The 24,175-nt window shown below is 50.2% G+C and overlaps 6 protein-coding genes across 6 annotated transcripts; 1 reads left to right on the top strand and 5 right to left on the bottom strand.

Moving 5' to 3' along the window:
* Window positions 1-328: 328 nt before the first annotated feature.
* On the bottom strand, window positions 329-1,135 carry M406DRAFT_334797 (uncharacterized protein; the record flags this gene model as incomplete). Its single annotated transcript, XM_040920972.1, has 3 exons — window positions 329-894; window positions 937-1,041; window positions 1,087-1,135. 3 exons carry the CDS (start codon window positions 1,133-1,135, stop codon window positions 329-331), a joined length of 720 nt encoding a protein of 239 aa, XP_040772173.1.
* Window positions 1,136-3,062: 1,927 nt separating this feature from the next.
* Window positions 3,063-4,644, bottom strand: M406DRAFT_343281 (DUF1212-domain-containing protein; the record flags this gene model as incomplete). The annotated part of the gene is made up of 3 exons (XM_040921855.1): window positions 3,063-3,436; window positions 3,607-4,152; window positions 4,287-4,644. The coding sequence occupies 3 exons, from the start codon at window positions 4,642-4,644 to the stop codon at window positions 3,063-3,065; spliced, it is 1,278 nt and encodes a 425-aa protein (XP_040772172.1).
* Window positions 4,645-6,988: 2,344 nt separating this feature from the next.
* On the bottom strand, window positions 6,989-8,587 carry M406DRAFT_73626 (uncharacterized protein; the record flags this gene model as incomplete). The annotated part of the gene is made up of 2 exons (XM_040925631.1): window positions 6,989-8,470; window positions 8,531-8,587. The coding sequence occupies 2 exons, from the start codon at window positions 8,585-8,587 to the stop codon at window positions 6,989-6,991; spliced, it is 1,539 nt and encodes a 512-aa protein (XP_040772171.1).
* Window positions 8,588-10,901: 2,314 nt separating this feature from the next.
* M406DRAFT_296776 (cytochrome P450) lies at window positions 10,902-12,994 on the bottom strand (the record flags this gene model as incomplete). Its single annotated transcript, XM_040919273.1, has 7 exons — window positions 12,721-12,994; window positions 12,618-12,666; window positions 12,441-12,532; window positions 12,258-12,342; window positions 11,655-12,174; window positions 11,398-11,567; window positions 10,902-11,329 (listed from the first exon to the last, which is right to left on the bottom strand). Exons 1-7 carry the CDS (start codon window positions 12,946-12,948, stop codon window positions 10,902-10,904), a joined length of 1,572 nt encoding a protein of 523 aa, XP_040772170.1. The 5' UTR covers window positions 12,949-12,994.
* A 1,689-nt stretch (window positions 12,995-14,683) lies between these two features.
* M406DRAFT_343277 (uncharacterized protein) lies at window positions 14,684-15,737 on the top strand (the record flags this gene model as incomplete). The annotated part of the gene is made up of 3 exons (XM_040921854.1): window positions 14,684-14,982; window positions 15,119-15,578; window positions 15,711-15,737. 3 exons carry the CDS (start codon window positions 14,684-14,686, stop codon window positions 15,735-15,737), a joined length of 786 nt encoding a protein of 261 aa, XP_040772169.1.
* Window positions 15,738-16,832: 1,095 nt separating this feature from the next.
* M406DRAFT_296771 (MFS general substrate transporter) lies at window positions 16,833-18,485 on the bottom strand (the record flags this gene model as incomplete). The annotated part of the gene is made up of 3 exons (XM_040919272.1): window positions 16,833-17,666; window positions 17,750-18,206; window positions 18,274-18,485. The coding sequence occupies 3 exons, from the start codon at window positions 18,483-18,485 to the stop codon at window positions 16,833-16,835; spliced, it is 1,503 nt and encodes a 500-aa protein (XP_040772168.1).
* Window positions 18,486-24,175: the final 5,690 nt, after the last annotated feature.

Below are 24,175 nucleotides of genomic sequence, written 5' to 3'. Positions count from 1 at the left end.
CTGATGTGTCCGTAGAGGGATGCGAGGCAAGTGCAAACCAACCCGACCGAAAATAGCTTTCCACTCCGGAGTGGCATGAGGTAACGCACGGCTCGCATTTCACAGCAACGCCACGGCTTGCTGTCCCCGAGGTTTCCTTTCCATGCCTGGCACAATTCCACCAGTCAACGCCTTGCATTTCAGCCTTGTTGTCTCTTGTTTGAAAGGCAAGTCATGTCAGCCCTAACATGGGCAGCCCTAACATAGTCAGGAACCCCCTTTCCCATACACGTGCCACCACCACTGGAGGCCTGCGCGCACGAAACAGGCCTTTTTCTGAGCCCATTATTCATTTGTCGTCCTCGTTCAGCCCGTACTCGGTCACCAGCTCCGTCCGCAGAGGGATGTTCTTCTCGAACAGACATATCACGAATGCGAAGCTGGTGAAGGCAATGCGCACGAGGAAGACCCTCTGGATGGCCAGGCGGTAAACAGCAATGATCTCAGCCTGGTCAATCAGCGACGGAAACGCACGCACAAAGGCCGCTGACGCGTGCTCGTACGCGCCGCCGCCGAGGAGCATCGCCGCGGCTTCGGGGTTCGAGACCCGGCCTGCAGCGACAAGCCCGTCGACACGGTTGGCAAAGATGGCCGCTGGGATGGCGACGCCCCAGACGCCCCCCAGAGTACGCAAAAAGTTCCAGCAGCCTGTCGCCAGAGCCTGGTCCGCCTCGGACACGGGTGCCTGAAACGCGGGGAGCTGCGTGTTGAGGAGCAGGCCGCCTCCAAAAGGGCCTGTGAACATGTAGCCCACCCATACGCCCGTAGGGATGTTCTCGTCCAGGCGGGAGAAGAGCCCCAACCCGAGACAAAAGAGCGCAAATCCCGAGAGGTGGATGGGTACCGCGGGCGGTACTTTGAGTCCTCGGCGAGGCTCTTAGCAGTCGACGGCAGTACCGTTGTAGACACCGATGCGGCCTCGGATGACGAGGACAACTGATGCTGGCGCCGAGGCTCGAGGCAGGTCGTCGGCATGGGGACCGGAGTTTGTTTTAGGTTTTTCTATTTGGGGGGGGATTATAACGTCTTAGACGCCAATCTTCTCACCGCCAGCAGCAACATCAGCGTTGGCATCTGCATCAGTGATATAGCTCATGGCATTCTGTGCTTGTGATAGCGAGGCGAGCTACCTGGAGATCAGCCTGGATACGTGCTTCTGGTCTGGTATGGTAGATCAAAATCCTTCTTCATATGGTCTCTTTGGAGTTTTGGACATTAGCCGTGTGCGCTTGAGTCATTGTGAACCATGAACTTGTTCCATCAAGTCTATCTTGAACATTAGGATAACCACCTGTGACAGTTGCCAGGTATGGATTCCTTACCCCATCGCTTGATGGACATGTAAATAACCCACAATGGTTCAGGTTTAGCACGAATGAATGGCCAAAGAAACTTACGCCCATTTATCCCGGTCCATGAAGTCCTTGCTTGGTAAGATGAGGCAGCAGTAGTCACAGACGAACTCCATTCCCTCCTTCGATGTTCAAGGCGGCGGAGGAACGAGTAACTTCTCGTCTATATGGAATGGTGCCGTTGTTGCGTGGGATATCCGAGAACGAGCTGCCAACTTTTCATACTGCTCGCGGTCCACCGTAGTAGCCGTGAGCCGGCTAGGTGTATGCTGGAAGGGGACATCAGGTCCCCGCTCTGTCTCTCCTCCTCCACAGCTCTCCTGGCCATGGTCGATCCCCTCTACTTCTTGCACGGACTGAAGCTGCGGTGGGTTAAAATGGCGCAGTCGATGCTACTCCTGTTCCATTACTTTTGACGGGATCACCTATAGAGGATCCAACGACGGCTGAGCAGCATTGTCTGTGCTAGTCGATCTAACATGTGTTCCGCCAAATCCTTACACTCAAGTCTGATCGCACTCCGGCAATTGTCAGACGTGCATTGTGTAATATCATCGTCATCTTCTTTTTTTAGGGGAAGGCTGGCCGTCCTCTGGTTCTGGCTGGCAAAGCTCGCCTTCCGCACCAGACTCGAGAGCCTGTGGAGCCAGTCAATGATTACATGTATTGACTGCACAAACTCTACGGTCACATCCTTTGAGTGCACAGGGGTGCTTGCTTGCCTCGAGGCATCTTTGCCTGGCGTGTCGCTGTGATCATCTCCGTTGCTGTCCGTAAGTTCTTCTTTCACTGCAGCGGTGATGTCAGCTAATTGATCTCTGTGTTTTGACTGTCTCCTACAAACATTGGACGAGCTTATGTTCAGCGTATCAAGCTGTCTCATGAGCAGGCTCTTAATCTCGGGGATGTCGATGAGTCGGAAGTCCAGAGAGGCCTAAGCAGGTACGAATACCCCAATGTTTCCAGCCCATAAGTTAAACCGTCCTGATCCATCTTATATCAGGAAAAGAGCGATACAGGTTCGTTGCATGAGAGCAGGGACAATATGTCGGCAAACAGAACTCGGCATTCCTTTGCCTCAACCTGAATGGTCCGCTCTTGTTCTTCATCAGGGGGCTTAGCTGAGCGAGCATTAGCATGATGAAACTGACGTTGTGGCACATCGGAACAGCAAAAGACATTCCAGCACACATCGCTCCTGAAAGCAAGCCCCCACATCCGCTAGCCGCATTGCTCCTGCAGAATGGTGATTAGGCATGCTCGCATGTACGACACGCCCACTCCCGGTTGGTGTAAGAGAGAGCGTTGCTCAATTTCACGATAATTTGAAATTGGGGGGTTCCTTGAATGCAAAACATGCCACGCACACTCTAGCTATATGCGCACTTGTATTAGGAAGCCAGTCATGTAGATCATGTTCACACATTTCATCGTCACTACTCGCTGCGGTCACGAAGAAGTCTTCCATCGTCGAGTAGGCTCAACGAGCCCACTTATCTGACTCCATGTGTGTGGTCACGGAAGCCTGCTGTAGTTGAGACAAACATTTCCAAACAGTAACAGTCTTCCTCGTTGAAAGGCGTCTCTTCCGATTCTGTGGCAACAACAGCTCAACCTTTATCAATGCTTTTCAGAATGTATATTTGCAATTTAAACCCTGATATTCCATTTCTAGAGGGAGCACAAAGCATTATTTTTCTTACCAAACGGATACACTATGAGTGCTGACAAAAACACCCCTACTGCCAACCCCAACGCTACTTGAATCATCTGTCCACCAACGCTAAAGCTCCTGTAAATATTATCACCCCATAATGTTTGCGCGTTGGAGCTGTTTGAGCTGGTATAGATGAGCGGCATCGTAATTCCCGTGACTAGGCCACCCTGCGCGGCGAGACCTCCTGGTACCAAGGCCATAATACTGGCCACCACAGTTGCGTAGGCGAAACCATGATGAGATCGTGCCCAGAGGTTGCCAAGGATGCCAACGACCAATGCAGAAGCCGTGTCAGCAACTTGAGCGGTTGCCTTTGCCGAAACGAAGTCTGCAGGTTTCGTGAGTGTCAGCTAGGCATCGCCTCACCCAGACCCGAAAGCTGTCTTCGTACAGCTGATGGTGAGCTGCCAGGATGTGGGGGAAAATCCTTCTCTTCCACTCTCGCTTTGTACATTCCATAACTTGGAGTGGACCAAAGGGTCAAAGGAAGCAACTTACAGTTCACCAGTACCCCCGCTGAGCCGACAAGTATTTGGCCTGGTAACTGCCGGGGTCTCGAACGAATGATGACACCTTGTACGGCGAGATAACATGGCACAAGCAGGATTTTCCATTTGGGATCGATGGTTCTCGGGCACGTTGTCGACGTCGGTGCATCCGGATCGGCTAACTCCCACAGCTGCGAGCCAACGCTCATGCCGTAACCCAGGAGGAGCGAGTACATTATGGCATAAAAGAGCCGCGTAGATCCCGCGGTGATCGACTTGGACTGTAGTTCCAGACTTCCCGTCAAGACAATGAAGCCAGGTAAGATCATGGCGATAGAGGACTCGGCCAACGCGCCGAAGCAAAAGTATTTTTGTAATCCGCCGCCGCCGATGGAAGCAAAGGCCCGCGATCCGAAGGATGTGATGAGACAGGCGGTGACCTCGAGGACGTTGGAATAGAGAGGATTCCTAGTGGCGAGGATGATCTGAAGGACGCCAACAACAGTGCCGAGGATAAAAGCAATGGGCATATCCGTCCAGTAACCTCCGAAGGCCCCTGGCAGGAGGTTGTTAGTAAGGCAAAAGGGGGAGAACCTGTTTGGAATAGTAAATTCCACGATCCGCTTGGAAAAGATGATGCAAAATGGCCGGATATGCACAATGCAAGCTGAACAGAGTTGGAGTACTCACAAACACAGGCTAATGCTGATGCGAGCCCGTAGAACGGTACCAGCCACAAGGAGTTATAGTAAGAAGGCGCTTCAATTAAGGTTGTGAGTTTGTCCGTAGCTTCCTGGACGGTCAAAGCCCCAGCCACCACATCCTTATAAATGCGAAATGCAACCTCGCATGCTCCAACATCAAGACCCTGCGCCTTAACAATCGTCGTATACGCCGACTTCGTCAGCGGATCCGCCGGATCAACGGGATTGATGAAGCAGATATCCATACACCCGACTGAGTAGTTGACCCTCCCGTCTATGTCCAGGGCCTTGAATAGCTGCATTGTGTATTCCTCGAGCCGGTGCGACGGCGCGCCATATGCCATGAACGCATACACAACGAGCAGCACCAGATTACGACAGTGAGCCAGTTCAGCCTTGGCATTCATATATTTGACCTGCTTGCTGTCATGGGCCGTGATCTTCTTCTTGAGGTTTCGTAGGGCGCTCGTCAGCTCGTGTGCATCAACACCAGCGCCAAAGATGCGGCGGAGGGTGCTTGGCGTGGCCACACCCGACGCCGTTCCTGAGGCGGTGGCCGTGTCAGAGCGGACGCTGGACGCAGAGATCGTGCGTGCACCCAGTCCTGGGCGTGCCAGTGGTACGGATGCGCCGACCAACAGGTTGAGGCTCGAAGTTCGCTTATGCTGGCCCCCCACCTTGGAGACTCTCCTCGCCTTATTTATGACGTCCATGTCGATGCCCACGTCACCCATGATATCTTGGATATCCTGTTGCCTGTCTGGCCAGCCGATGTCCTCTCTCCACTCCGATATCCAACGCCGAAAGGATGGCAACAGTCCGCGGTGCGAAGCCGGCATTGGAGTTTCCTCACCATCGCAAGGCATGGTGACAGCTCGTTCTGGGGCAGGGTAGATCCTCTGTAGCTTTCCCACATCAGAGGGGAAGCGCGCCCTTCCATGTTGACGTGCGTGCGGCGTTGTCGCTGTGTCGTGCGGAGATGATGGGGCCAAGGGGGTGGCTGGGCGTGTGGGTGGTGGAAATAATGGTGTGCTTGGAAATGGTACTGTATCTGCACACGGCGAACCTCTGTGTGTGAGATCCATGGCGTCTAGTATTTCTGTCCAGCTGGTCCCCGCTTCGCTATACACAGAACTGTTGTGCGGATTCTGCGGTGGCCCAGAGCTCAATGCTTCGTTCACCGGTGTTGGTGAGTCGTGGATGAAGTTGAACGACTCATCTTCCTCATCAGATGTCGGCGAGGACATGCCAATGTATGCATCTTCCGACATAGTCTCTATGAAACTTTTTTCCTCTTCCCCTTTTTATACAGTCTGACAAGGTCCAGTTTGCACACTGACCTTCCTTCAAGTGAACGGGCCTTCTAAGGGTTGACTGTCAGCCGTTCGGGCGCCCGTCTTCGCTAATACAAGAGCATCGAAGGGCCGTGCTTGATGAGACACGCGAGAGAAGGGATTCGAAGTGTGGAGGGAAATTTCTTCGAGACTTGACAAGTTCTAGACTTTTGGAGCCCTGGCTTATTTTCCCCACATCGATCTAGTGTGGTGATTTGTTCGGGAGAGCCCGCCATGCCCGCGAAGACTCCGCGAACGGATGCGTCGTGACATGGAGGAGTCTTTTCATTGACATAATAAGTATCCACTTGCCCCGCGGATTGGACGCCTGTCACGGGCAGTGTGACCCGGGCAGCCCTGTACATGAAGTATCATATGCATTGGCCACGTGGTGCACTCAGAATAACACTTACTCCTATTTCTTATATGAATCGCTACATGTAGGTGAAGGAGATCGGAGGATATAACGTGTTGTTTAAACAGTGGCTGGACATTGTACTAGTAACAGGCACTGGAATCTGAATCACAACCGGCTCCATTTTGTTTTGGTCGTTTAATAGCGGCGTGAACCTTTGCATAGAGGATGTTCAATTTTTATAGGGGTTTTTTTTTTTTTTTTTTGGGTTTCTTGCTCACCTTTTGCTCTTTTTTCTTTCTTTTTGGATCAATTCACTGGGTTCGATAGGAATGGTAGTGGCAACCGGAAGATGATCTGTCGAGATGGATCTTTTCCATGCACAATCTTCCCAAGGTCATATTGAAGCACGCCAGACAGACTGGACCCAGAGGTGCTCAAGACAAGAAGAACTTCGTATCCCTTGATGATGGCGTCGCAGTAAATACCGAGTATGAGGCAGAACAAAAGTTTCAGCATGTTCCTTACAGGCGAATGGTTGTATTATTTAATTTATATGGAGCGGGAAATGTCTTTCGTCATTTAGAGCCAGATGAAGAGCTACAAACGTCGAAGCTCAAAGAAACTCGCTTCCTGCACACGCGTCTGACATCTGAGTTTGCGGAGTATTTGAGATGATGTTTTTGAAGCCTCTGGGCTATCACGAAGATGCCAGCGCTGGATCAATACTTGTACGGATGCTTAAATCATGAGGACTCACTTCAACAAGTTTGTGACGGGTCTCTAATATTTGTCTATTGTGAATGGAGCAGCATGGTACCTAAAATAATCCTCCCACCACCCCCGAAGATAAAAGAAATTCCAAAAAGAAAAACGAAAAACGAAAAGATAGTCTATAAACTCAGCGATAGAAGAGTTTCGTTCGTTTTCCAAGAATGATCACGGAAAGAACTTTAAGTATGTTTAAGCCCCGTAGAATGAGGACAAACCAGCACCTTTTTAGGTCTCGATGCTTCGAATGTGCACCCTTGCCATCAGTGGCCCTTTCTGGTACAGCCCAAACACCAGCTGCGAATCGACCCAGTCTTTTTGCCCCTCGGCCAGCTCAAGATCGAAGTTCCAGAGCAAGCGCGCAATCACCAAGCGCATTTCGGAGTACGCCAGATTCTTGCCAATACAGTCCCGAGGTCCAGCTGCAAAAGGACGGAAGACGGCCTTCTTGTCGTGAGCGTAGCGACTGTTATACAGAGGGTGTGACGCGGGCAGCCATCGCTCAGGGGCATATTTTTCCGGGTCGGCAAAATTGTTTGGCGAGTGGTGGGTGGCCCACTGGTAGTTACTGAGTCTTGTGCCCTTGGGAATCCAGTACTCGTTGCCGTCATGGTGAATGTAGTCTCCCGGCGACACACGCGGCGGCGTCTCCGAGGCGGGTGGGTACATGCGCAGGGCTTCCTCGAGGCACGCATGGAGATAGGGAAGATGGGCAGTCGACCGCATGGTAATGTCTTCTTCGCAGGTAAAAGCGGTGCGGATCTCGTCCGTCAACCGCTGGTATGCTTCTGGACTCTGACAAAGGTGGAATGACATCCCCGACAAGGCTGTGGCGGTGGTCTCGCTGCCTGCGCCGATCAAAGCTCGTGAGTTCTCGAACATCTCATCCTGGGTCATGCGCTTGCCATCCGTGTTGTGGTCAATGATGTACGCCATGATATCCCTGCGAGACTGGTCCTGCATGGCCAGCCGTTTCCGTGTCTTCTCCTTGCTCAATTCAATGAATTGCTGCGATTGCCGAAAGAGGCGCATGAGATCACCGAGCCCGACTCGGAATCCCATAAGTGGCAAGAGAAGAGGATAGTGCATCAAGAACTGAATAGCGGCTGCCTGTCTCACACTAGAGGAAATCATGGAGATCCAGGGGTGGGATTTTCCACTCTCTAGTGCGTCGAAAGGGTCCGCGAAGGCAAGCTCGCCGATGATGTCGAACGTCGTGAAATTGTACCACTGCGTCAGGTCTAAAGTCTCTCCTGCCACAGCACGCTCCCTCAGTCGCTTCACGAGCAAATCCACATAGTACTTAATGTATCGTTCTTGCTCATACATAGCCGCGTCGGAGAATGCGTGAGCAAGCAGCCTGCGTTGGCGTCGGTGGTTTTCGCGAGACTGCGTAGGAAGGAGGCCCACGTACTTTTCCTGGGCGGGATAACTCTCGGGGACTTTCGTAAATTCAAGTTGGTTTGCACGCCGGGCGAAGACTTGAGGCCAGATGATCGTGCCGTCAACGGCGATGCGGTTCGGGCCGATGCGCACGATGGGGCCGTACTCCTCGTGTACCTTGAGCATTCGTTTCGTAAACGTTCCCTCGATCTTGTCCTCCCAAACAACGGGAAGGTCTGAGGCAGCCCATAGCTTGGGGCCGGGAAAGCAAGATAGCGGGTGGAAATAGACGCGGTAAACCGCAAGGCCGATTCTGTAGGCGAGGAACTGTAGACTTTGAATTAGACAGGTCGCCCTGTGAGAATTGTGGTGAGCGAAAGGACTTACAGCGCCAATAAGGAGGGCAAGCAGTCGAGGGGTCTGAGACCACGCAGCTGCTTCCATGTCGATGACCGCCATCTCAGAATATCGTCTCTGTTCAACTTGCTCCTTCTTCGTGCTTTAGTTTTGTTTGCTGGGCTTGATCAGAGATTGGCAGCAGGTTATTTTGAGGTGATTCTTGGGCGCAAGAAGCTTTATATAATTTATGGATTCTCTACCACGAGTTGCACACACGCACATACACACGCAAATTTAAATATGTACATATACACGTATGTGTGTATACACATTGATCCATTAACACGGCATCATGGCTCTTGACACGTTGGAGGACCCTCGTCAGAAGCTAACTTTGACTGCTATACATTCTGCGGAAGCAATGGGGTCTTGTTAAAACCCGAATGCTCCAAAGTTTGTCGTACTACTGCCCTCAGTCAAGACGACCGGCCCACAACCAATTAACATGACCGTTAATAACCGCACGACTCCACTGCAACAACTGCCGGGCGCGCCGGGCCTTGTAAAGCCGGCAATTTCGGCACGATCGGGCGCTTTTAAAATCCCGTCATATGCACGACTCCAATGTTCTCGATTGTGACTTGCTATTACAACCCAATTCGCTCCGTAGGATTTCGAAATATCAACCTGCAAGAGGCTTGTTGCAGTGGAAACCCTTGTATCAAAGCGAAGTAAATAGTGCGGAGCTGGCGCCGCCGGGGAAAATGCGGGCACTAATGGCTTGTACGCGTGCTTTGTGAACGGGGGCTTGCTGCAGGGCACGATCAGGTCGGGCCAAGAGGACGAAGAAACGACGCTCGAGATGGAGCCTGTGCCTTCCTCCCTCCCTCTCTCCTCCTTCACAAAATTACTTGCTGAATTGCCTGTACATGTTCTTCGTGAATCTGCCCGACTTCCACCATCGCAAGCGTAATTCTGCAATCTCGTTACTTTTTTTCATGCCGCTGGTCCAAATCAACGTCTCACTGTTCCTACATTGTTGTCTCATCTAATGAGCAACGAGAAATTCAGAATTCGTCCTCTCCACCTTGCCCTGCTCAAATCACATCTGGAATGATCCCAAGACTTCGTCAAAGTTTTGAGCAGGTTCTCTTTCTTGGTGCATACCCAACGCTTCTACTCTAGCTGAAGCATGACTTTGGGCTCCCCAACAAATCGGTATTCATGCAAGTTGAAAAGACGATGACCAGCGAGAAAGAAGAAATTGCTAGTGTATTAACCACCAATCAGATCGTTCTTGCGTTGGCCTGTTAACGCCTGGCTGCTGTTGTACTTATCGGAGTGCGAACATGCAATGCGGACTGCAGGGAGGTAGTGCAATCCAGATATCCATGCATGGTGCCCGGGACATGTAATTTTGAAATATTTGTGCACAATATATGCTTGGAGTCCGAAAAGTATCCTTTGTGGTTGACTTCTTTGGCTTCCGTGATGGGGTAAACGGTGGTCTCGGTCTGAAGCTGGGCCCAAATGGCAAGTTGACAAGACAAATTAAAGATAAGGTGGATATCATTGCACAATGAACTCTAGAGTTTTGGAAAGTGTTGATAGTAGGGAGATTGCAAATGGGATCTTGTCCCTAGAGGTTTTCAGCGTTCATATATGAGGAATCAAGCGGCACATGGGTAGACTTCTCATCCACGGGCCTCATGCTCGTTCAACATAAATAAAGAAGAGTTTCAATAGCGATGTCTTACTAATTACTGCCATCAATAATTCTGTATAGTGCTTTATTTAGTAGGCTTAGCGGCTGTACTTACTTGGTAGCAACATCCTAGTCGAGCCCGAAGGGAGGGCGGGGGAAAGCAACAATTTATTACAAGGATATGGAATATGGCTCTATAAAGGTATCCCGGCATTGATATGGATCATATTAAGTCGTTCTCAGGCAGCAAAAACAACGAAAGGGGGCCCATCTTCTCATTGTGAGTGGGTACCTACCACGAATCATGAAACAGCTACTCTAATCAATCCAAAGTGTCCTCCAAACACACATTTACTATATACGACGAAAAAAACTTGCTAATTAGTCCAGAACACTACAGACCTTTCGCAATGCAATCCACTAATAATTCGACTTCTTACGCTATTGTATTGTCTGATGATGCAGAAGTTTGCATCATGATTACTTTCCAGGGACCATAACGCATCGAGTATGGTCCAAAACATAATATTATTGAGTGCAGTCTGTTTGGTTGCAAGCTAGTGAAACTCTTGAAATCTACATTATTGATACGGCTGAATATGATTTGATAACGTTGGAAATGGATGGCGTAGACACTTAAGTGGTCTTCGCTCTGAAGAACAGAGTTTTGGATGCATCCGGAATAGACTATGATGCAAGAGCATTGAAAGTCAGTCAATCAAGGCTTGATGATAATTTTGAAGCAGTACTCGAATTATTGAGACTTACCATATGAGCGAACTCAAGGTTGGGCCACCTTGCGGCGTTGTCTCCTGGCATGCGAACGTCGTAACGGATGAGTGTGTTGGCAAGAATCATTTTGATCTCATTCGCGGCGAAGAATCGGCCAGGGCACGCATGACGTCCAAATCCAAACGTCAGACTTGTTTGGTTGACGCTGACGAATTGATTAAGCGCCGCGGCCCCTGCTTTGCCTTCCTCGCGGATCCGAGAGAAGCGGAACGGGTCGAACTCTTCCGGGTTGGGAAATATCTCAGGATCGTTATTCACGGCGACGGCAGGGATCTCAATTGTTGCGCCCTTGGGGACAACCTGGCCGTTCGACAGTCGGACATCCTGCAGTAGTTTGCGTTGAAACGATGCTGGCCGGAAGATTAGTCGGGGCGCTGTCGAGGTCATACTTTGCTGAATAAGAAAGTGTGTAACGTACCCATAGAAGCAGGTGTCATCCGGAGCGTCTCCCTGAGGAAACTGTCAAGCTTTTTCATGGATTGCAGACATTTGCTTGTGAAGACTCCGTCATTTTCCGACAGTGCTTGGACAGCCTCTTCCTTGAGCTCATTCTTGACTGCCTCGCTCGCGGCGGCCAGATTGTAAAACCTAGGCGATCATGTAAGCGCACTGGAGCACAGCCAAGGTAGACTGTGCGAGAATATGAGCCAAAAACAAAAGAAAGAATCTACATACGCATTGGTAGCTGTCAGCGTCGTGGTGTGAATAGCGGCAAAGCTTAATCCCAGCTGGACCTTGGCGAAGTTCCGGCTTGCTGGATCGGTGAACTTGTCTTGGCTGTCGAGCATCCACTGCAGGAAATCATCAGGACCGTCCTCCGAGTCAGGTTTCTCCGCATGCAGCTTCTGCCGGCGATCGACAAGCGGCTTGAGGAAGGCCTGCGCCTCGTTGAGACGCTGATTCAGATGCTTGATCTCGGGCAGCGTGTTGGCCAAAAACGGTCGCATCCAGGGCCGCATCCTTTGAACGGCGCGCTGAGCCTTCATAACGTCCATCGTGTAGTTAATTGCGGCGTCCAAGTACTCTTCAGAACGGCAGAGCTCTGGTCCGATGAAGATGCGGCCAGACACCATGCCCACGATGCGGAGGAGCTTCTCGTGAATGTTGACCTCTTGCCAGTTGGTAAATTCCCGAAGTGGCATCTCCAACTCCAGGGCTTCGGCAGTCTCGCGTGCAATTGTAGGATTGAGGCGAGCTATGAGCGAATGAAGAACATGCATTTCGTCAGTAGCGAACATTATAGGCTGCCTCTGCCTTCAGAAACCTGGGTATACCTACTCAACGACGGGGTCAATTTGCCCGTGACAGTGTGTGGGATGATAGGCACGTGACTTTCAATCTTGGTGTACTTGGTTTCCATGGCCTAATCATTTACACAGAGGGGGCTCAGTAAGTGTGTCTGTGTGAGACAAGTAATGCTCAGGAGGAGTCCCTGGTGTGCATGTAGGTAAGCCAGCTTACATCGTCAACCGCGGCCTCCATGCTCACGACGCTGTCGGGCAGCTTATTGAGCTCTGGCAGAAACTTTGGCGAGACCACAATCACGTTGGCGTCTAACACATGTGCGAAAAGATGTCAGCACCCATCGCTCAACACAAGTTGACTGGCAAAGTCCCATCGCAGAAAATGGCAACTGACTTCGTGAAGTGGTGAGCCGAGCCGCCCCCTTGAAGAGTCCATTCTTGAACTAAAATGACAAAGGTTAGTAAGTGTTGCTGCGATGAGCGTGAAGAATACGCACATTGTCATAGGCTGCGTAGTATAGCTTGCGTGCGCCCTGAAGATACGCCTGTCTGCGTTTTTCTTCATTGCCCAGCTCAGTCCCGATGACTGGTAGCGCAGCAAGACGGATGATGGAGATTATCTTGGGACCAAGGTATGCTAGGGCACATGCGAGCACCGCAGCGACAATCACAAGAAAGCGCTCAGAAAGCGTCTCTGAGAGGGAGGATGTCGTTGATGTCGCCATGGTGAAGGTATGTGAGTTGTCGTAGGGTTACGGCGGCCAGTGACGATATGTTGAGCTTTTCTGAGCTCGACCTGTGGTTATAATTCGAACGGTTGTTGCCAAACTCGTACCAGGTTAAATAGAAAACAGTACATGAAGTGTTTTGGTTTTAATTGATTCCTGTCAATAATTATCATTGACCGGATACGCGACGGCAAGCAAATTGAGCCGGGGATCGATGCCCGTTACCTTATCTGTTGCCTTGCGATATGCAAGACTCGCTCTCGCTGTCGTTTTTCAAGGGCATCTGCAGAGCCTGCCATGGCTAAGTCAAGCCTCTTAATTGCCACGTATTATTAAACACTGCTCAGCCTGCATCAAACACAAGCTACTGCACAAGACACAAAGTGGCAGGTCAACGCTCAGGAGAAGGGAGCAAGGACCATCCTACCCTGGAGAGTAGTAGGAGCGGGAGCGAATTCAATCTGATTGGCTCGCTCTCGCTTTCGTTTTGTACCCACAGTTTGTGGATAGGGGATTTTTTTGTATCTCCGTCACGGATCATTTTACCGTGGTAGCTAATGCACGGGTACGATAGCGCCCACACACATCTTTCAGAGGTGGACGCCAAGATCTCTTCAAGTTTCGGGTAGTGAACGACAAAGCTCGTGTTTTTCTTTCTTTTCTTTTCTTTTCTCCTTCCTTTTTCTTCTTTTGTGCTTTTCTTTTGCCTTTAAGGCCTACAAAGTATTGAAGTTTCTCAAAGAATAAGAACAACGTTTGTTTTCGCAATGACAATTCATATCGAAGATGTAAATTATATGAGGGTTATGGAGCATGATCAACAAGATTCACCATTGGTCCTGGTAAAAGGAGTAAGAAAGCTTGATAAGCATATAAGAGATATAAGTACAACTCAACGGCTGGTGGAGGGCGGGGATCAGGGCTATGTAACCCCCACCCGCCACTCAACGCACCCGTAGAAAGAAAAGTGGTCTGGAAAAGGAGGCTTGCAAGAAAAATTAGAACAAAGGTACAAGAGAAGGGACGGAGCAAAGGAAAAGGAAACTTTGTCGGTTAATCTTCCCGCTGTCGCGCACGACATCATGTTCCCACGCTAGATCATCTTCAAATGCCGGAACTAGCGAATGATGAACAGGGGCCTCGCATACACGTTCTGCTGGTATAGGCAGCTTGATTTCCCTTAGGATAAAGCTCGCTATATCCAGCCACGACTATTCTGCGCGTCCACAGTTCTTGATCCCCGCCGTACACAGCCGAACTCATCGGATAGTTATTTGTCTGTATATATCGTTTTGACTGATCCACATCCAGCTGCCAAAATCTGCCTAGCCATGTGGGAGGAGATCAACAATCATTCCTGCGTTTTGCTTGCTCCTGCGTTGATATCATGGTTCCGCCACACATTGCATTATAACCTGGCGCAGCACTTTGTCTTTGACAGCTGCCATGTGCAAGACTATTAAAGAAGACGACTCGGTCTTGCGAAGATTTCCAGTTATCTTCAGATCAAGATCACCAAACTCTCGTTCATTTTTGGATACCGGCCACTTGTGTTCAAACCTGCTAGCGTTCCCAATGCCAGCCGTTTACGCTTGTGTCCCGCTTAGACCTTAGTCCTATTCGCTCGGCCCTTGCTCCTCATTTATCTCTCCTTCCTGGGCTCCCCCCCCCCTCTTCTTTGGAACTGTTTCTACATAGTAGGATATCAGTACTTGCAATCAACCTCATCATTATGTCCTCTGCCCTGCTCCCGGGCCCGCCTCCCACGGACATCATCAATCTCGCCATCGCTGAGCTTTCTCTATACATAGTCCTATTCAGTCCGGCTGTGTGGATCACTTGGAAGCATGGAAAGGCGGGCATGACCTGCTGGCCGATGCTTGTGTCCTTCATGGCCATGCGTTTCGCCTCCGACATAAGCCAGATCATAAACAAGCATGAACCTCAGGTGACCAACCAAACTCTGATTATAACGGAAGCCGGCACACTCGCGTGTCTCTCATTGACAATCATAGGGCTGGTGTATGAAGCGTAAGTCCTGACTCCCGCTTGGCATGTCTAGTTGCTCGCACTCCTTGTGTTCGCCCTTCCCCAGGAGGTATTCCTGCAGCATGGGCCTGGAGAGATAAGTATGTTTCGGGAGCTGACTTTTGCGCTTCAATCTCAGGAATACCATCCTGCCCGTCTCAGGCAAAGGTTGGACCCAGAAAATTCTTCTTGCCTTCACGCACCTTACCAACACGACGGGCATCGCGATGTGCACCTATGCCGGATCACCATCCCCAACCGGGGGTGTGTTCAGCGCGCCATTGAATAAGGTCGGAAACTTGATGATGGTATTTGTCATGCTCGTCGTGGGTGTATGGATATGGCCTACCTGGAAGCGAACCAAAGTCTTCCCAAGACATCTCAACGCCCGCAACGCTCGTTACCTTCTATTTACCGCAGCCGCCGCCCTACCTTTCCAGATGGTACGCCTCGTCTACAACACCACCTATGCTTTCGACCACGTCACAAGCCTCGACCCCGTCATGGGAACCTTCGCCACCCAGTTTGTTCTCATGTTTCTCATGCATCTGAGCGTTGTGCTCACGTCCCTCGCGGGCGGCTGGTTGAGCCGGCGTGTTGTGCCCAAGAAGCTCATCCCTGACGATACTCTTATACTGGAAGGCGAGGGAACACAGCAGGAAGATTACTTGGAAATGACCGTGCAAGGCAGTTTGACGGATAGAAAAGATACCCGGGCTCCTGCTGGGCAGGCAGCAATGATCAGCGGATCCGCCTAGTGGCGAGAAGGAAATAGGGGGTTACACGAATGGAAGGTTTCCTTCATTTTATCTCTGCTTGTTTTTCCCCTCTTTTTTATTCCTTCTCTTTGCCCCTGTATTTATCGAAGCTGGATGATAGAATGGCATTCGATTGCTGGCGGAGGACATGGGGTTTCCATCTTCTCGATTGAAAAGCTGTTGGACAATGTCTTGGGACCCGCTTCAATCTATGTTCTGAGGACTACCACATTGGTAACTTTGACAGCATGAGAATAAGAGCCAGATGTTGGGGTAGGATTTTGGTATCGTATCCATTTCTGGATTGCTCAAGCCTATGTGCAAACAAAGATCCATCCCATTTGTCTTTGTCGTTGTCAATATGGCTGGAGCATTTTGCAATTGTATCTTTCAGGTCCTTCCTCAAACGGTAAACTCGAACAGAGAGACTCCGTGGCATTTGGCCTTTGAGAGACTTGCCCCTATCAGCAATTTGATAGACATTCTGCTTCGCGCGCGGTTCCCCACACACGCACACTCAAGACGCTTGACCAAAGGAGTGTCGTGGTCAAAGATCCTTATTTGATCCGTTACACCATCACCAGCTTCCCCACACACATCAGGGGCTGATTTGGCAAGACAGCTCGTCAAAGAACACTTCTGCTCAAGGGATCCAATCCACTTGCCGGGACAAGAATGCACTTTAGGTCGTAGGGGCGGGAAGTCAGGAGCGGGGGCGCCCTGGTGGAGGTTACATGGGTCCCCCTTCGCTTTCGTATCCGGCAACACGATTAGCGATATGACGCAACAGAGCACCCGCACTTTTGTCTGTGTAGGTACGCAAGATTTCTGCCTTCACCACCAACAAAACACACCACACACCCTTCAAGCCACCCTGAGTGCTTGCTCCTATCGAGGAACACCAATGATAGAGCTCCGGGCCGAGTTCTATTCTCTGCCCATTCTGTGGAAGATACATTGTTCCAAACTGTGTGAGCAAAACAAGGCAAGTAAATTGAATCGTAGAGGCAAAATGGCAATTGCTCGCTATGGAATATCTAGGAAACGCTTGAGGTCTATATGCATATTGTGTGATCGGCTCGGAACCCTGCTTTACTAGGACTTTTTTCGCAACGCTGAACCATTCCTCATCCGCTCTCCAAAGATTCCCAAGAGGATAGGTACAGGCGCCATTAACAATGCAACTCCACCAAGCAACGTGTTGCCCCATCCGAGACCAAGGGCGTCGTAAAGCTGCAGTCCACAAAGAGGCAGGACTGCACCCAGAGTGCTACGCAGCACGGCATTAGCTGCTGTAGCCGACGCAGCGTGCTGGGTAAAGGCATCGACAAGATATGTCTGGCAACACATGAAGACGCCCATCATGCCGCAGCCCATGATGCCATTGCCGATCATGGGCACGATCCAGTGCACATGCTTGTCGGCCGTCCATCCGTAGATAATGAGGCCCGTTGGCAACAGAAGAGTGGACGGCACGGTAAGCGCCGGGTGGAGACGGTCTTCGGGGCGGACAGGCAGATTCATTGCTTTCCGGTTTTTAATGATCTTGTCCGAGAAGACCGAAACATAAAACATTCCGATGAGGTTGCCGACGCCGCCGGCTATGAAGGACAGACCGGCGCCCTCGGAGCTGAAGCCGTATTGTTCCTCAAAGACGAAGGTGTACGTGGTGAACAAAACGTACATGAGACCGTAAATGATGGCGATGTACAGGCAGACGGCCCTGACAACCGCAGCAGTGAGAAGCAGGCGCGCAGGCCGCAGGATGGCCGTCATAAAGACCTGCTTCTGCGATCCAGGGGTCTGTAGACTCGATCGGTATCTTGTGTCGCCAGTCTGCTTACGTAGTTGTGCAGCCTTGCGTTCGAGGAGGACCGGTGCATATGTCTCACGGAGCACGGCGAAGGAGAAGAGGGTAGCGACGCCAGCCTGTTGATTTAGTCCTGGTCAGCGCCCACATTTTCCGAGGGATCTCAATAGTAGTGTGTTGTGAGGAGGACAAGAGAACATACCGCTATGGCTGTGACCCAGAACACCCATCGCCAGCTCTTGTCCGCGACAAGAAAACCAGCACAGACGGGGCCGACAACAGGTCCGATCAGAGGCCCGACCGACCAGATGCCCATAGCCTTGCCTCTGATCTCGGCCGGCATCATGTCTGCGATCGATCCGCTGCCACATGTGAGGACACACACCCCGGAGAACCCAGCCCAGAAACGGAAGGCCATGAGCATGCCCATGTTAGTCGAGAGGGCGCAGCCGATGGTGAATACCACGAAGAGGCTGTTGCAGACATGGTACACTATCAGCCGACCATGGAGCTCGCTAGCGGGCGCGATGACCAGTGGGCCAGCTGCAAAACCCAAGACAAAGACAGATACGACAAATGTCCCTAACATATCGTTTGTGACCTTAAATTCTTCAAGAATCTGGGGTACAGCCGGGGCCATCATGGAGCTCGCAAGCGGCCTGCAAACGCAGTCAGTAACCGGGTTTCGGGGGGGACGTCTTGGTAAAGGGAAACAGTCTCGCTTACACGAGGAAGCTGAGGAATGACAGTGTCGATACCATGCTCCATTTCCGCGCGTTACTCCAGTTCATGGGGTTTGCGGGGTCTTTGTCGGCAGGTTCGTCCCAGGTCACCAAGAACTCGTCAGCGGCAGCAGGGCAGGGCTGTACGGCCTCGACATCGCTAATGTTGTTGACGGCAATGTCATCGTTGGAATGGTTGAGAGAGGCGGCACCCATGCTGTGTGTGGTAGATGTCGGCAGGGACAGAGATTCGTCTTTTGTTTCTTCCATGCAGGGCAGTGATCTGGCGACTCCTCCTCCTACTAACAGCTGAGGAACTCGGGAGAATGCAACCTTTTATCTAGCCGATCTGTTGACAATAATGCAACGCTGGGTAGACTGCGGAGGGTCAAGCTCGGGCCCGTCTGCATCCCGAGCCCTGACCGTACAGAACACTTCAAGGATTCTAAGCCCCCTCTATACAATTCAACAGGTCTAGAATCGCCCCTCTTCTCCCCTACTAGACCCGCAGGGCTCTTGGTGGACCAACCCATCGTGGTGGCAGTTCCACTCGCGGTCCCACTTTTCCGTTCTACGACCTCTTTTCAATCCCGCTCTCGCTCCCGCTCCCGGGATTCTAGCTGAAAGGGGCAAAGAAGCAGGGCCTGTCACTTTACTGCTCGGCTACACCGCATAAGATCATGTGTGCTTCACTCGCTTGTGGCTATCGTTCTCGACTGGGCAGGCCCTCCAAATCAACTCCACACCTTTTTTTTTTTTCTGCTTTGCCTTCCTTCATCGCGAGACCGAAAGAGAGAAATTCTAGTTCTCGTATTATTAAGTCCCAGCACAAGGAAGACGAAAGAGAACCCTTCATTGTCATTAACATAATTTCGACACAAGGAGAGACAATCCATCCTAAAAGGAGCAAAATAAGCATCATAGAGTTGGTTTGATCGAATGCACAATATGAACAAACCTGAACAAATCTTCTGTGGCTATTTGATGAAACCACTTTTGCGCCGTATAGTAATTGCCCACATTTTTCACAACTCTAACTTGAGCCATCTCAACCAGCTCAGCATCACCTTCCCTAAGGCTTACGGGTCCTCATTTCTGTGGCTGTATCTCTGCGATCCCCGAGGCCGCAATCCCGTGGAGTAGCAATCTTGCCCGCCTGTTGAAAGAGACAGATGATCCCATTTCAATCCGAGAACAAGTCTGGATTTTCCTTCCTTTCAATATCGCCTTCTGCAGGAATCGTCTGTTTGAAGGATGGACCGATGGATGGTGGGCATCTCGAAAGCACGGTCTGAAGGCTGATCTTAAGGCGCCCGCACTTGGTCAAAACAATGAGTTCATACATGGTCCTCTGAGATACTTACGAACGAAGGCAGTCACTGGTACAGGCTCCTTAGTAACCGAAAGCTACTCAAAGGGCTCTCATCAAAAGCGTACCCAAACCTGTGGAGCCAACGTGAGTACTCATCCTGGTTACCGCAAGAAAGTAGGGGTCAAACCAAGACATCAAGGCTTGGTATAAGCACCGGGTATCACGAACACCAGTAATAAGAGTATCACTGCCTTTGTTGGCAACTGCAATTCAAATTTGGACGTTGAGTCTTGGTCGGATCTTGCTATTCGATGGCACAATGACTATGGTCTTTGCGGTAGGCCTGACTTTATGAACTATATTTATTGAACCCCTCATAAATGAGGATGAGATCTGGAACCAATATGCAGAAATACATCCGTAAGTTGGTAATCAATGACAGTTGCAAATTAGTACGTTCATATAGTCAAGATTTCGTCGCTTATGAAGTATTCCGACATGACTTGGGCTTAGTCTACATATAAACTGTCACTCATTGCTAGTCTCACATACTACCTTTGAAAAGCCTTATTCATATGATGGAATCTCCGCCAGACTGAAGGCAGTTGTTCCGAAGTCGGCATGCTTCCGTCACGACGCTTCTATTTACGTGAGAGGCTTGAAGCTCAAACAGCAGTCATTACGATCTTCTCACGTCAGCAGGTATCTAAGTCGATTTATTCGGCGGTTAGATACAAAGCATAGGCTTGATTCATGTCTGGTTGATGAGTAAACAAGATTAGCAATTGTGTTAGTCTGCAATGCAGTAAATATATGTGAGAATAAACATCTCCAATTCCAAGCTGCTTCACAAGTCTGATGGTCGTCACAAGCAATTTGACAGACATTAACAAGCCCAAAGAGCAAGTGAAATGTGCTCAGTGGCACCTTAGATGTCATTTTTAGGTGGAGGGGACGAGAGATAATCCTCAGTCCATACACCAGAACCAGAGAAATGGAGATCGACTGACTCTGAAGAATCATCTCACAGCAGTTTTCGAAAAATCGCAAACATTCTGAAGCCCCAAGGCATCTCGTAGCCTCCTCTCTACTTGTCCACACACAATCGAATCTTTTTGAGCGACAAGTGTGATGATGTTAGAGGCAATGAGTAAAGTAGTATCATGGAAGCATCCATCAGACAGCCGCTTATAGCAAAAATAACAAAATGTTGCCTATACTGGTCAACCTTGTCTATATGATTGGCACAAAAAGACAGGTGCATTGTACTATTACCACGTGGTTTAACCTACAACTTTCACCCTTTTCCAAGATCGGTATTATAATGGCTCGCCGCTCGGCTGGTATAATTCAATCTCGGCTGCTGACGCACTATTTGATCCACCTTAGACTAGTTGCCAACAATATACATAGCAGATGCAGGGCTACGCTCCCTGACCTACTCATGCAGAAGGCCAGGGTGTGGCAATGTAGAGTAACAGCCAGTTCATTACATATGGAAGTCAAAAGTGTAAAAATGAAAGATTGAGTATGGCTTGTTTGGTTTTACGTCATTCTGTGAATGTAACAAAAAGCTTGGTGGCTGATCCGAGTGTTGCATCATAAATCCATGCCTACATAGCAGCGCCACACCAGACGTGGTGGTGCACAGCCTCGATTGTGCTGCCAGCTCGGCCACGTTCAAGGATCTATGAAGAAGTTAACAAACACGAGCGAGGCTCTGCTGACTGCCCTACCCTTCTTATCTTTACATTTCGTCCATCAACAGAGCCCTATCCTCTCCTGGAAGCGAATCATTCCGCGGGGTTGATTCGCCCGGACATATGCTTTTCAACACCAATTCTCAAATTGTCTTCTGTCCTTTTTATAACACTCGTGGGAGACTAAGTGCTCTGCCATTTTTCACAATGCATCGGACTTTTCATGTTCATTGTATGATTATTGCTGTTGCCCAGTGTTTCAGGGAGATTTTGATGTTGCAGGCATCAATGGAAGCGACAATAGGACCACTGTTTGAAAGACACATAATTGATGGTATCAGATCAGGTTGTCATATCGTTCCTCGTTACTTCCGGTGTCACATTGGCCGTGATGATCGCATGCAGGGTCTTTGACGGGCTAGCCAGGCGCCACGTGATACCAAGCAACCCTATCGACAGGTTCTATCACCGCAGAGTCCACGAGCCATTAAGGAAACGCTGCGGCAAAGATTTTTGCAAGATGCTGTGACAGTCACTCCCCGAGGTATCGCTCTCCCTAAGTGACATACAGCTCGTCACGAGCAACGCGCTCTTGGTCGCCACCATATACAAGATGTCCGTCAGCGCCTCCTTTTCCGGCTATCACCTGAGCATGGTATCTGATATGGTATGAATGAGTGCGGTTACGTATGCGCATGCTCGGTGTGCTTCGCCCGCTTGTCGGGGCGGAACATAACAGGTCGAGATACACTTGCCTGCCCAATGTCATCCGACTTTCTCTGGAGACTTTGTTGATAGGAATGCTGCTCTATGCTTGCCTTATGGTATCTACTCTCCAATTATAACTGTCCAGATTCCTGCCTTTCCATACTCCCAAGAGGAGATTCGACACTGGTTAACCTAGGTTTCACGGTCGTGAAGCTTCTCGTAATTTGCCCTATGCTATTCCTACGCTACTTTTCGAAAAGACTGAAGGCGAACTTGTTGGCCAGGGCTCTGCTCTTCTATATCGACTATGAGCTACGTCTACAGGAAAAGCGTGATTCAGGATCAACAACCGTCTGCAAACCTCTCACGGGGCCTCTGTAGCCGGACGGACCTAGCAGGTTCTCGCCAGTCTGCCTTCAGAGGCGCGGGCGGGACAAAGACTTGCCATCAGACCAGCACTTCGGCTCTGGCAACGATTCGTAGTCGAACACCTCAGTCTCCTGCTGGTATCAGAGTTCACATATATTCTTTTGGTGGTGTGGCAGTTCCTCACTACACTCCAAACGGCGGTGTTCCACAGATATTATTGGCCATTCCATGATGAGTACTAAAGAGAGCGCGTCAGAGAACTCGTGGGGCTTTGGCCAGCTGGTCTCTGTTCTGCTGCTGCTCATTCCTTCGTTGCAGCTGTTGGATGCGATGGATGCAGAGATTCAGTTGAAACGTCATAACGGGCGAAGGGAGGGAGGGAGGGAGGTCCCAGAAGAACAGTGATCGCCCGCTACGCATGTCGGATGCAGAGAGCTGCAACACGGCGCGAAGAGATGAACCCCACGGCATTGAAATCATAGTACGCTGTAGAGAACGTGCGTTGATATAATCATGAACATAGCTACCATAATGCTGGACAGGAGACATGTATTGTATATAAAACATGGTCTATAATGATTTGAAGAAGGATAGACACCGGGAAAGTGGGCATTTTCTGTCGCCTCCTTCTCCCCCCCCCCCTTTTTTTTCTCATTTCTCCTGTTCATTTGTTATCACTTTCGTCCTACAAGCCAAATAGTTACCTCATACGTTCACATAATTAGATAGCAGGGCTGCTCATTCCCCATACGTTCCGAGGCGCTCTGCCTCCGGTCTTGTCCATCCACGCTAATTGGTTTATTTTCGCCCATATGGTTATGGACGGCTGGATCAGCTATCTACCTCTTCTCGTTCAGTTGCAGTCTCTGCTGTCAAAACATTCTGCATCACGACAAAACGACTGGAACTTTGGCCCACTCACGACATTCCCAGGCGGGCGAGACAACTTCCTGGTCGTCATCGGGTCATCAGGTCACACATGAAGTGCCGTGATGTAAAATAATTCCGAGCCTCCTTCTTCTTCTCCAACTGTGAGCAACCATGTAATTGCATAAGTGCGAAAGATAAGGCCCCATTGTGTACAAACATCTGGACGTCAGCAGAGACATTGGCTGGAGCTCAAACCCTCCGTGTCAGTCCCGTATAGGGCGCCACTAAACTATTCCTTATAATGCAAACGGCCGATGGATTTCTGGACGGTTGAATGGGCTAGCACGAGGGAAAAGAGGTAGGCTTTGGGGCTCATCAAAGTTGCTGGCACACTTATTGCGTATTTGTACGCAACGTGAATCAGCACGTACATACCCTAGGCCCTTGAATATAGGTGCGCTGTCATATGGCCTGGCTCTCTTCACTTTCTGAGATATCAATCAGAGAATCATCAAGAAAGGGGAAAAGGACAGCTGGTGATTACGCACTGGTTGCTGACTAAGGGCCATCATCATCCAGGTGACCCGGGAGAGAAGGTGAAGAATCTTAATCTTCTTCTTCTTCTTCTTCTTCTTTCACTCTTAGATACTTCACCCTTCCCTCCCCCCAACAAGGGAAATCCACAAAGGGCAGATGACCAGCACACATCAACTCGGGCTTGACATCTTGTTTTGGCATACCCGGTTCAGGGGGTGGTAAGCCAGGTTATAGTCTGCTATCAGGTCTGGGATACATCCCGAGGATCTGACCAGGGCTGAAGCACGACAGGGGATACTTGGTGGTCTTAAAACAGCATCTGGCCATTACCTTGGGCAGACATGCAGGCCGACTAATTACTGACCTAAGTCTCCATCTGCGAAGACACTGTTATTGTGAATCTATCTTCC

Source organism: Cryphonectria parasitica, assembly GCF_011745365.1.
Source record: "Cryphonectria parasitica EP155 unplaced genomic scaffold M406scaffold_9, whole genome shotgun sequence".
Lineage (NCBI taxonomy): Eukaryota > Fungi > Ascomycota > Sordariomycetes > Diaporthales > Cryphonectriaceae > Cryphonectria > Cryphonectria parasitica.
The sequence above is the reverse complement of the archived record's forward strand: the minus strand, read 5'-3'. Positions and strand labels throughout refer to the sequence as shown.